This window comes from Primulina eburnea, chromosome 13 (assembly GCF_022965805.1).
Source record: "Primulina eburnea isolate SZY01 chromosome 13, ASM2296580v1, whole genome shotgun sequence".
Classification (NCBI taxonomy): domain Eukaryota; kingdom Viridiplantae; phylum Streptophyta; class Magnoliopsida; order Lamiales; family Gesneriaceae; genus Primulina; species Primulina eburnea.
In genome coordinates, this window is record NC_133113.1 from 35,283,004 (window position 1) to 35,295,144 (window position 12,141).

Here is a 12,141-nt window from a genome sequence, read left to right on the forward strand (position 1 = left end):
GTCACATGCACAACCACAGAGTCATATTCGAAGCCTACACCGCTGAGGACATACAAGATTTGATCGTCCTCGCTGATGGGATGACCACATGCTGCTAGAGTATCCATGAGATGTTTCATTTTGCTCAAATAATCTTTCATATTCTGATTTCCTTTCTTCAAGGTCTGCAGCTGTAGTTTATATTGCATCACCTTCGCTTTTGACCTCGAGGCAAATAAGCATGAGACCCGAAGCCAGAGTTGAGAGGATGTGGCACACCCAATCATTTGGCTTTGAACTGCCTCTGTCATAGACGACAAGAGGAAGGAAAATAGGAGCTGATCTTGTCTATTCCAGTTGATGAATTTGAGATTGCTGGTAGTAGTGGTGCTATTTTCAGAAAACTCATTGGAAGGGATAGAGGGATCTGCTAGGATGAAATCCTCTAGTCCCAACCCACGAATACCAGCAAGAATTTGAAGATGCCATAGAAGAAAGTTATCATCACTTAGCTTAACGGAATTAATCTGATTGGCTGGATTAACAAACAAAAAATTTGGGACATTTGCTGCTACCTCCGATTGGATGGAAGTTTCACTACCGGTGCTGGCGTTAGCCATGGTAGCTCTGATACCAAGTTAGAGAAATAAAAGTAGAACAAAGGCTTTGCTGGTGTGAAACATTTCTCTTACTTTCATTTACACGTGATAATCAATTTATACAGAGGACTCAAGCAATATGCTATTGACACGTAGAAAACTCATCCATAATTCTGTTACAACCATTTCAACAATAAATTCATCTAGATCCTTCCGAATGTGTACTGGACCCATATATATATGGGCTTGTTATTTATTATATGGGCTTTGAGTGTCTTCAAGATCATGGGCTTTAACTATCAGTATAAATGGCTGCCCACAATATGTGAATTACTCCTCCGTTACGTCTTCAAGACCAGGGCTGAATATTGAAGCAAATACTGCAGATGAAGAAAGAAATGCAGCTTTTGTACCATTTATAGATTTTCTTGGGGTCGGAGACTTGTGATCGATCATATATATATCACACGGATTCATTGTTCGCCGAAAATTTTCAATTGATTTATTAATATTTTATAGAGAACAGTTTCAGTTATGTGAAAAAATATTAGACCCATCATCCTAGATTAATCTCGAGGAGTAATATTTTTTTATCCCAAGTAGTCATTTCCTTAGCTAACCTTTCTGTTTTTCTTACCAATAAATCAAACTATTCAAAAGTTATATAAATTTTGGGTTTTCTCAGTCGTTGGCGCATTTTATTTATAACTAGCACTACAATTCACGCTTGCGTGAACGCACAGATTAAAAACGTGTGACATGTTAGGCCAATGGGCCACGGCACCCAAATACAATTGGGTCTTGGGAAATCAGAGTACAAGGCCGATTCCAGAACAACTGTCTTCTCTCACAATTGAGCCCAAATTTTGTTAGGGTTGTATGTTTAGATTGTTCTTTACCCATTTGGCCCAAATTTCATGAATCTAAACAAATTCCAGGTACACCTTTTTCTTTCTTTTTTTTAAAAAAATAGCGTAAAAAATGTATGAAGAAATCGTTGTCTTTTGAAGAAAATGAAAGAGTACAAGAAACAAGGAAAAATAATGACATGCTTAGGGTCCCATCAACAACTCATTTTCCTAATAAAAAATGTGTGGCTATCCAATGTCGATATTTAACATCCAAATATCTCTGGTGTCTCAACCTGTCCATAAGTTGAGAAACACATATTTAATGCCTTTTAATTCTTCAAATATTTTCACAGAAAAAGGAGAAACATTTTTGTTTGTGTGGATTAAATATGTAGACCCTATCACAATTTCGCCATCATGTATACTAATTGTTCAGTAGAAATATCAAAGAATGATGTTTTAACTGAAATTTGCTATTTTTTAAAATTTTAAATTGAAATAGTACGAGAGAGTAAAGAAAAATGTGACTTGCATACTTGGATGATCACGAGGTGCTTTAAAAATTATATATATATAAAAATCGAGGGTTAAACTTTTATAAATAGTGTGAGAAAAATGTAGGAAAAAATCTAAAATTAAAAGATGATTTGTCCTCGATTTCACAAATTTTGGATGGAAAAGAAAGGGTTGTTAAAATTCCGAAAATAGGGACCAAAGATCAGATTGTTGCAACTTGACGTCTTCACTCGTCATAATTCCATATTCAGTACCCATAAAAGCTTCAATAATATATCAAAGCAGGCTCTGAGAGTGCCTCTGCAGTGCGTTATGTTATCTATATGTTCCCCAACATCATATCATGAAACCGAGGATGTGATACAGAAGATTGCAAAATATTTAAAACGTCATTCTGGTCTATTCAACAACAAGAAGAAAAGGTTGAACATTATTTATATATGAAACAGATTATGTCAACCAAATTTCTTACTTAGCACAACTCTACCCATTTTAATCTATATCACTATTATGGACAAATCCACACCAAAATACAAAATTGCGAAAAAGAAAAAAAAAACAGATTTACATAAAGTGTGACATATCACTTGTACAGTAGGAACAAAATGTGCAAGAAGTTGACAGCTGAAGCAGCTCGTTACCAGCTTGGCTAATCCCAGATTCGATTAATAAGAGTCCATTGTTGTTAAAGTGGTGATATCAACACGTTTTCTGGCCCAGAAAGGTGCAGATTTCCAATATCCTTCTGGTGCTGACGTTGTAGAAATTTAAATTAGTCGCATTTGGCACTCTCGCGGAAGTTTAACGATCGCAACAAGGCAGCAGGATTTGATTGCAACACCAGGGCCGAATTATTTATATTACGGTTACTGTCCCCGTTTGACTGAAAGGACTTGAATAAACTCTCCCCGTTGGTTGAATCGATTCTTAGATTCTTGATGCCCAGTGTTGACCATATAGAGCTATTTGCAGCTTCGTTTGGATCATCAATCCTCAGGGTCTTGGGAATCAGCACACGTGTATCTGCGGTTTTTATCTCTGAAAACTCCTTGTTTTCCAAGTTCGATGGTTTAAGAACTGTCCCATCTCTTGAACGCTTCCCCAGAGTTGAAATGCTCGAGCTTGTGCTAATTCCGGAGTAGCCAGAAGAAGGTGGAGGGTAATCTAATGGCACGTTCCAAGAACTTGGTAAGGTGCAGCCAAAATATGGTGGAGCTGGGTAAAAAGTTACTGGAAAACAAGGAGGGACGGATGCAGCCGTTGAGTTTTGAATCCACTGTGGAGAATTCAACGGACCCTGCCAAGAGATCTGAGCAAAACACGGTTCCTGAATGTCAGTATCACTTCCCTTCACCATCGAATTAGATGTTGTACAAGAAGATCCGCTTGACTGACAGAAAAACTCACTTCCGCCACAACTTAGAGACCTTTCCGCAGGATTCACAAACGAGGAAACAGATTCAGCAAACGGTCTGTCTGATCCAAAGACGAGGATACCATTTGGTTTCAAAGAAGGGAACTGCACCCCATTTTGGAGGGCATCTGAGACCATGATATGACAATAATTAGCAATAGAAGCATTTTTTGTTTTGCGTCTACCTGAACCCACCGGCACGCTCCTCATTGTTCCTCCAGCAGTCCAATATCGCTGACATTTCTTGCAAAAATGTCGAGGTTGGCCAACATTGTAGTTGTTGTAGTAACAAAACTTCGTCTCCATGCTATTACACCGGGGGCACGGAAGTACTTTATCGGGCTTACCCAGTGTCTTTTCTTGAGAGACGTTACTCTCACTTGGTTCAATTTTTTTGGGAGTTTTCGGGGATATTGAGTCTTTGTCTGTCTCTACAAAAGCTACTTTAGTTGGATTGTTTAAATCCCCCTCTTGTTTACTCCTGGTTAATTTTCCTTCTGAGACATCCTATTCACAGAAAAGGCATCTACATAAGAATCGTGGTTTACAGGTATATATGAATGACAAGACCCGAGAGGCACCAAGTTTCCATGATTTAAAAAGATCAAGACAAACTAGCTACCTATGTTTAAACTAAAATGGTTCTCTTTAAGATTGTTAGTTTTTATGTGTAATAAGCACATCTAACTGCAGAAGCTGGATTCCCATTTTCTTTCTTTCTTCGTCTTCTTCCAAGAAACAAACGATTACTAAGGTATGATTGGATTTGACAGAAGATTCGATCATATATATGACTCAGAACAGACAGGATCCAGAGGCAAAAAAAAAAAAAAAAAACAATCTTACAAAAATCGAAAGCTGTAAGTTCTCTTCCCAAGAGATATTCATTAAGTTTATGTCGAAAAGGAGATCGCCGATCTTTACTAGAATACCACAAAACCAAACTCAATACCCAGATTCGGATATCTAACCAGAAATCAACCCACCATAATTTGCCAATACTAAGAAAAAGGTTCCTCTTAAAACAGCATAAATATCAAGATTTCGCCACAAACACTAAAAACACACATATTTGCCAACAAATGCAGCACACTTTTACGCAGTAAATCACATACTTCGCTGTCTTGTGAATTTGGTGTCGCCGAAAAGCCCTGTTTCTGGTCAAGAACATCAGGCTCTGTAAAATCAGAAACAATCATGTCAGGAGGCAAACAAATGGTCTTCCCAAAAAGCTTGATTTCAGGATCTTTTTTCATCACTTCCAACATCAGTTCTCGCTCCTGTTGAGAAAGAAAGAAAACCCTGTCTGAACACTAATGGGTACTCCTCTCTCTAGAACTTCAGTTTCTCTACAAGTTTGGAGTTTTCAGGTCAACCTTTTTCTTGATTTTTGTAGTGTGTACACGAACTGGGAGCGGAGGAGAGAGAAAGTTGGGTTGGGTGCCACGCAAGCATGGGGAATGAATTTGCAGCCACAAATTTGTTATGTGGACAGTGGGCGATCTTTCTATTGGATTTCAACAAGCCTACTTGATCATTTTCTGATTCTACACATTTGCATAAATAAAAAATAAAAAATAAAAAAGGACGATACCTTTATGCTTCGAGTCCAACTCAGCTCTCACTTTCCAATTATATATATTATTTCTGATTGATTTTATTTTTTTAATTATTTTCTTTAAAATATTTATTTAAAAATTTTAAAGATGAGAAATTATGTTGTGAGGTTGAAGATAGCATAAAGATATTGAAAAATATTATCTTAATTTGATATGAACAGATATGATATAAAATTTGAAAATAAAATATCTATCTTGAATAAGATGTGATTTTCTATATAAATGAATAATCATTAATTATATTGATCGTCTAGAGTGGCCATATGTGGTCAAAAAAGGCCGATTAATTTATATTTTCAAATATTTAAGAGTTGGTTGTACGTGACCTTTGTAAAGAAAAATATATATTGTTTATTTTTCGTTGCGATAAGTTGTAAGATAAGAATATGTTAATATCATTGCATTCATCCTGATTTTAAGAGGGTTTCATTCGAGTTCGGATTGCACGCACTCAAAGCATCGTGATTCATTCTTCAAGAGAGAAAGAAGATTTTCTCGAAAGAGAACAATATGCCGTTTCAAAGAGAGTTAAAACTGACATATATTGAAGACGAGTGATGTCCATTAAATAGAGTCTACATAATGTGTTTATCATAAAGACGTCAAAAAAGATGAAATCTTTTAGTTATTTATGTCTTTGTATAATTGTAACATTATTGAAGTTTAATGTATTTATTTGATAGTTAGGCTGGGTCTCGTAAATGTAGATCGGTTTGATAGAAGAACCACGTTAAGAATAATTGATCTAGTTTCACACCCCTTAATTAAAATCTAGTGAAAAAGTTATTTTTATTTAAATTTACGATAAACCCGAAAAAAATAACTAGGCTGCTAGAATTAATTCTCAAATAGTGGAATTTATAACATCAAAATTGCTAGAGTTAGGATGCAAGTTAAACAATAAATAAGCCCTTCAGGTTAACACTTATTTTTTATAACATATATACGTCTACGTATGACAAATTTTGAATATGGTTTTTAGAACATTAAATGATTTAATTGTAAATCAATTATTCTCTATATTATACAAAACGCTTGCCTATGTTTTACCATGCAAGTCAATTGAAACGTTTGCTCTATTATTTTTTCTTTTTAAAATCTAAATATGTCCAATGAATTACTTTTAAATTTAAAAAGAAAAAGAAAAGTTACTCTATTGAAAAAGGAATTAAAGGTGTCGAATGTGACAAAGAAATTGCAAGTAACAGATGGTCCACTGCACCTGTAAAAAGTGAGTGAAAAGCAAATCTGTCACTATCCCACACGTGCCCCCACGCACAGGCAAGTATCCTTATGTAGATAGCTTTTAGATTTTGACACGTGTCCAGATATTGTGGATGAATTTATTTCATCCTACTCACTTGGACATTACCCTATGACAGGGTGGATGATCAAAATTTATACATGCATATATAGACTCATTTTTTTTAAAATTGTATGTATGACAAGATCTTAACTGTTGAAATGAAATGAAAGTAGTGATCAGGATCTCTATATATGAGATAAGACCGGCCCCACCCAGTATCTTTTTCTCTTATCCTGCAAGCTCTTTCATTTTCCACACACCTACAATAATCAAAGGGGGAGACATTAAAAAAATCCTTCAAAAAAGGAAAATAACACTTATTTAATTTTGAAAACCATTTAATAAATTTTCATAAAATTATAGATTTTATTAAAAAATATTGTTCCGATCATTTCATTATCCTCGATATTAAAAATGTCCCTTGTTTTGTAACTAATGAAGGAAAATACAGAACCTAAATTAATATCGGAAGAAAACGCATTCAGATATTTTTTTAATGGAATTTTTTTTTACAGAAATCCGGAATCCAATGCTGCCATACATAAAAAATGACGAGAACATCTAATAAATTACTTTTAAGTAACGAAAAGATAAGATTTTATATAAAAGAACAAACTCTAAGACATATGAAATATATAAAGAATAGCTCATCGTTGTTGCGGGTGAGCATTTTTTAGAGTCAAATGAGAGCAGTGAAATGTTACATGAAAAGCAAAGAATTGGTGAAGATTTTATGTGATCGACTCATGTTGTTTGTTGTGTTGCTATAAAGTGTCGGAAACATTTGATATTTGTGAAAAATGTTGATTAAAAAGTTATTTGTTGATCCAGGTTTTTGTAATATAGTTGTTGCATTCGTAGTTTGTTTTTATTTATTTAGAATACAATTTACTTTATTGAATTGTTAAGGAAAATATTTATTTAGAATACAATTTACTTTATTACCTTGTTAAGGAAAATTATTTTTTGTAGTTTCACTAATATTGATTTTGTAAATAATTTATTAGTGAATATTTTGTCCTGAAACTACTTTATGCATGATTAATTCTGTCTTATTTTATTCGTGTTTAATTAATATATACGTTACATGTTGTTGATATATGTTATAACACCTGCAGACAACATTTAAAATTTCATATACACGATCTCAATACTTTCTGTACTTTTATATTAAACATCACTTTCAATGTGGATGAAAAAAAAAACTTTTCTTTCACCACTGGTTATATTACAGGTATATTTTATATCATTAAAGATCAAAATTCTAACCAGAAAACGTTGGGGTTTTTCAATGATTCATATAGATTATGCACTCAACTTTTATGTAAATAGACAAACCAGGGAGGATATGGGTGCAAACGATCATCACAAAAGAAGCAGCAAGTGATGAGTTGTGTAAGTACCGTAGAATGGATTTTGAGTTCACCAGTAACAACTACCCAGAATTGGTGCAAACGATCATCTTACGAGTTACGCCACATCCACAGCTTGAAGACTAAAGCACTGGACAACGCCCTTTTCGAAGCAGAATCATTAGCAGCGGCTCCTTGGTGTTGTGTATACTACGCGAGCTTAACTATTGCATATCGATGGGAATATTCTCATCTGTACATTTTCAGAGCAGTCAAGTCCAGAACCACATGGTTAATTACCCTTTGGATAACCCAGCTGGGACAAGAATTAAACCATTAATCCTTATCTGTACTATGTGAGCGATCAGATTCATGCATGTTAAAGGTGTTTCTTCGTTCCATTTCCAATAGGGAAAAAGATCTTTTCATCAACGTTTGTTCTCAAAAGCACATGTTGAGCTACTTCTTTTGGCTTCGCTTTCAGATCTTCGGATATCATTTATCAGTGAAATAGAATAAGCAAATGCATAATATGACCATGGTTGATGTTTTGGTGAATAACAATTATTGGACTTAGATTCCGGGAAGTGAAATAAAAACACTCATTTCATCTGCATATTTCTTGTGCCTTTTATTTTCTCTTCTTACCATCTTAAATCAACGTCTATGGTTTTTCCATGTTCCGGATCATTCTTATTTATCGAGTAGGCTTCTCATGCTTTCAGGACCACTGGTTCCAAGTTCAATATAATGTAGAACTGTAGACAACAAACGTCGGAATCAAAGAGAATCTACCGAGAAATGATGTGTGTGTTTTGGGTAACATTCTGATTATTAAAAGATACAAGTCATAATCGATTTTTTCATTTAACTAGTTGGATCTTAACTATAAAGGCATTCTTTTGATCTTTAGGGCCTAAAAATGTCAAAAAATAAAACATAGGACGAGAATTAGTAAAGTCAGTAATGGACCGAGTGTGACAGAATGTCAGCATATAGCAAAGACCACCAAAACTGGGTTTTTCAGGGCGGATTTATAGATGAAATAAAGAAAATAATTATAGATAAACAAACTTCGAAAAAAAGGAACTTTGCAGATAGCTCAGCCGTTGAAGTGCAGAAGAAGGTGCAACTTAAACTCCATGAATAAATTGAGGTAAATAATACAACAGCAACTACAAAACTTAGATCAAGAAAGTACACCAAAAAAGTATACTTACTTTTGAATATGATTTTATGTCCTGTTTGAATAGGATTTTATGTTCTGTTGCGTTATCGTTCATATACACACGTCCAGAAGAGAGAAGAGATGCAAGGAGAAACAAGCTAGCAGCTAGCAACAGGTGCGGAAGCACCGCTAACGAGAATTGATACGAACTGCAAAACCATGAATGACTACAATTCTCGCATGGTAACTGTAAGTCTATAACTAAATCTCATGCCAAAATTACGTTTAAACTAAGCATGCATCTTGTACTGACCCTTCCATTTTCTGGATTTCTGCAATCAATTTTAGCTTATTGTATAACAAATTCGTTGGATTGTCGACACAGTTATGCAAATATGTCATGTTGTCAGTATGGAGAGGCAAAGAGAGATCAATGAAGCCAAATCTCACCTGTGAATCACTCACTGGTTTCTCCAGTATTTGCTCTGCCGAGAAACTGCACATCAAATGCCCATTGGGATGAAGAACTGGCAATGGTTTGAGCATAGATTACAGGTTTTGCTCAAACTTAAAATTCCATTATTTCATTTGCTTTGAACAACTCTCTTCTACGATGGCTAAGACAATGTTTTCAACTGTAGCCTTGAAAATATCGAATCATTCGCTCCTGTACCATTCAACAACGTAAACGATGACGGCTGCTACTGCACAAAAGTTGCAGTGCTAACGAGTAACGAATATCTAGAAACTGATCTTTTTCACCTAGTCAAGAAATTATCTAATCTATCAACGAGTCCAAATCTTCTGCAACATTCTATATATTAATTTTTTCGGGTAACATTCCTAATCAAGTATGACTGGTATCGAATTTCAAATTTAAGGGGTTGTAACTTTTTTGAACTCCAGTTAATCAAAACACGTGACAAGTTTCTATCCGTAATACTCAATATGTTACAGAAGATTTCCCTATCATCAACATCACATCTATCATGATAAGCGGTATGAGAAATTTTTTGAGCTCCAAATCAAATTTATTCATGATAAAGATAAGTTTGGTTTGCCATTCAACAAGAAGAAAAGACGAAAAGAAAACGAGAATCAGAACATATATTCTCACAAGCTATTATCTCAAATCCTCCACCTCTTGATGCATGAATGAGGAATCACTAGATCCTGTATCCTCCCCACTTCCCCTATCACTACTGAAAATCAAGCGCATCCAAATATCTCTTCTCCTTTCACCACCATTCTCCTCACTACTTTTTCCCTTCGAATCATCATCTTCATCCACAGGCATTTTGTACCTACATACAGGGCAAGAACCGTGCATCCTCAACCATTTTTCTATGCAACCTCCATGGAAAATATGCTTGCAGGGCATTTCGTTGGCCAATTCACCTACCGCCCACTCCTCCAAGCAAATCACACACTCTTCACCATCTTTTTCTATCTCCACCCTTTCTAGTGCTTCAATGGATTCCTTCGAGGCAGGTGGCTGTCCTTTTTTGCTCGAGAACATATCCCTAAGCAAAGAATCTAATCCAACAGAGGAATCGGTACTGCTGCCGTTGCGACGAGTTCTTTCTACAACAACCATGCCTTGTGTAAAGGGGTTGATGAGTATTATCCTGTCAAGATTTTGCGATTCTGGAGATGGGCTTGCGGAATCTTGAAGAGGGCGGCTTAGGTTTAAGCCTAGGATGAAGGGTAAGAACGAGGAAGCCTCCCCGTTTCTCGAATCGGAAGACCCTGCTTCTGAAGCCATTTTCGCATCAAGTTTGTCAAATATCGAGAGAAGCTTGGATTCTTGAAAGTACAAAAAACAGTTGGCAGGTTTAAAACCACTGAAAGAGTTGGGATTTTAAACCGAAGGGGAAGTTTGTAGAAAGATCTGGAATTTGCACAGCTAGTATTTTTTCTGAATAAAAAAGCTTCGTCGTATTTATCTGAAGAGTCAAAGTGGAGAAGATATTTTGTCAAAGCCTGGATTTGGTACATGATGGATCACAATACTTCTCCAGCGCATCACTCAATTTTTTTATTATTTAATATTAATAAAATAAAATATCAAAATTAACCACTCGGAGTTGGGATAATATTTAATTAACCGCTTCCGTTCGCGGGTAAGCAGTAACGTTTGAAATATCAAAAACCTCAGTTTAACCGACACAAACTGCTCGCTTCTATCTTCTTATTCGTCTCCAAGTTTTCAGTAGCAAATAGAAAAAAAAAAATGGAGCAAATCACAGATGAAATCGGCGTTAAAATCTACAACACTTCCTCCCAACTCGATCCACCACTCTATCCCTCATCCCCCCCTCCACCCACCGCTGGCGGCCGGAAAAGACGCGCTGTAGCGAGCGGCGTGCAGAAAACCCTCTCGAAAACTTCCCTACTAGCAAACTTCCTCCCCACCGGCACACTTCTCACGTTCGAAATGGTCCTCCCCTCAATCTACAAGAACGGAGAATGCTCCCACATCACAACCCTAATGATTCACGTTCTATTATGCCTCTGCACTGTTTCTTGTTTCTTCTTCCATTTCACGGATTCTTTCCGGGGCTCTGACGGGAAAGTGTACTACGGGTTCGTGACTCCAAAAGGCTTGGCGGTATTCAAGGCTGGCCTCCAGATAGAGGTGCCGAAAGATGAGAGATACCGAGTTGGGTTCAGTGATTTTGTTCATGCTATGATGTCTGTTCTTGTGTTTGTTGCGATTGCTTTGTCTGATCATCGGGTCACGAATTGTGTTATTCCGGGACATGGTAAGGAGTTGGATGAAGTGATGCAGAGTTTTCCACTGATGGTGGGGATTATCTGCAGCGGGTTGTTTCTTGTTTTCCCCAACGCTAGACGTGGCATTGGCTGCATGTCCGCGTGATTTAATTTGTGAACCAACTCCTGCATGTTGGCAATGTAACCATTTTTCTTCTCTTTTTACGTACGTTTTGTCTCATTCTAATGCGATAGGATGTATTTGTTAACTTCTTTTTGTTGATCTTTGCCTTAAATATAATTTTAGTTGTTCCAAACAAATTATGTACGGTATGTTTAAAACGCCAATACGCTTTAGAAAGTGTTTAATTAAGAACATATTCTTTATGATATGGCCCGACTTTTTAATAAGTGTTTAATTAAGTGATGAGTAGTTTCTTAATATTAATAAGGTTTAAAACTTGTGTATTTTGATGGAGCCAAATTAGACTAGTACTGAGAACAATTTCAAAATTCCATTAAGCCTTCAATGCATATCATTTTAAAAATATTTTTATTTCACACATGACGTTAAAATAAACAATTAATATAAATCAATGCTATATTATTAAGTTTGATATCT

General features: G+C 35.8%; 3 protein-coding genes across 3 annotated transcripts; 1 reads left to right on the forward strand and 2 right to left on the reverse strand.

Annotated features, from left to right (window-relative positions):
- Positions 1-2,286: 2,286 nt before the first annotated feature.
- Positions 2,287-4,796, reverse strand: LOC140809938 (cyclic dof factor 1-like). Its single transcript, XM_073167724.1, has 2 exons — positions 4,475-4,796; positions 2,287-3,866 (listed from the first exon to the last, which is right to left on the reverse strand). Exons 1-2 carry the CDS (start codon positions 4,625-4,627, stop codon positions 2,718-2,720), a joined length of 1,302 nt encoding a protein of 433 aa, XP_073023825.1. The 5' UTR covers positions 4,628-4,796; the 3' UTR covers positions 2,287-2,717.
- A 5,017-nt stretch (positions 4,797-9,813) lies between these two features.
- Positions 9,814-10,725, reverse strand: LOC140810185 (E3 ubiquitin-protein ligase MPSR1-like). The gene has a single exon (XM_073168051.1). It carries the CDS (start codon positions 10,567-10,569, stop codon positions 9,928-9,930), a length of 642 nt encoding a protein of 213 aa, XP_073024152.1. The 5' UTR covers positions 10,570-10,725; the 3' UTR covers positions 9,814-9,927.
- Positions 10,726-10,833: 108 nt separating this feature from the next.
- LOC140810184 (protein DMP8-like) lies at positions 10,834-11,756 on the forward strand. The gene has a single exon (XM_073168049.1). The coding sequence runs from the start codon at positions 11,038-11,040 to the stop codon at positions 11,683-11,685; it is 648 nt and encodes a 215-aa protein (XP_073024150.1). The 5' UTR covers positions 10,834-11,037; the 3' UTR covers positions 11,686-11,756.
- The last annotated feature ends 385 nt before the right edge of the window (positions 11,757-12,141 follow it).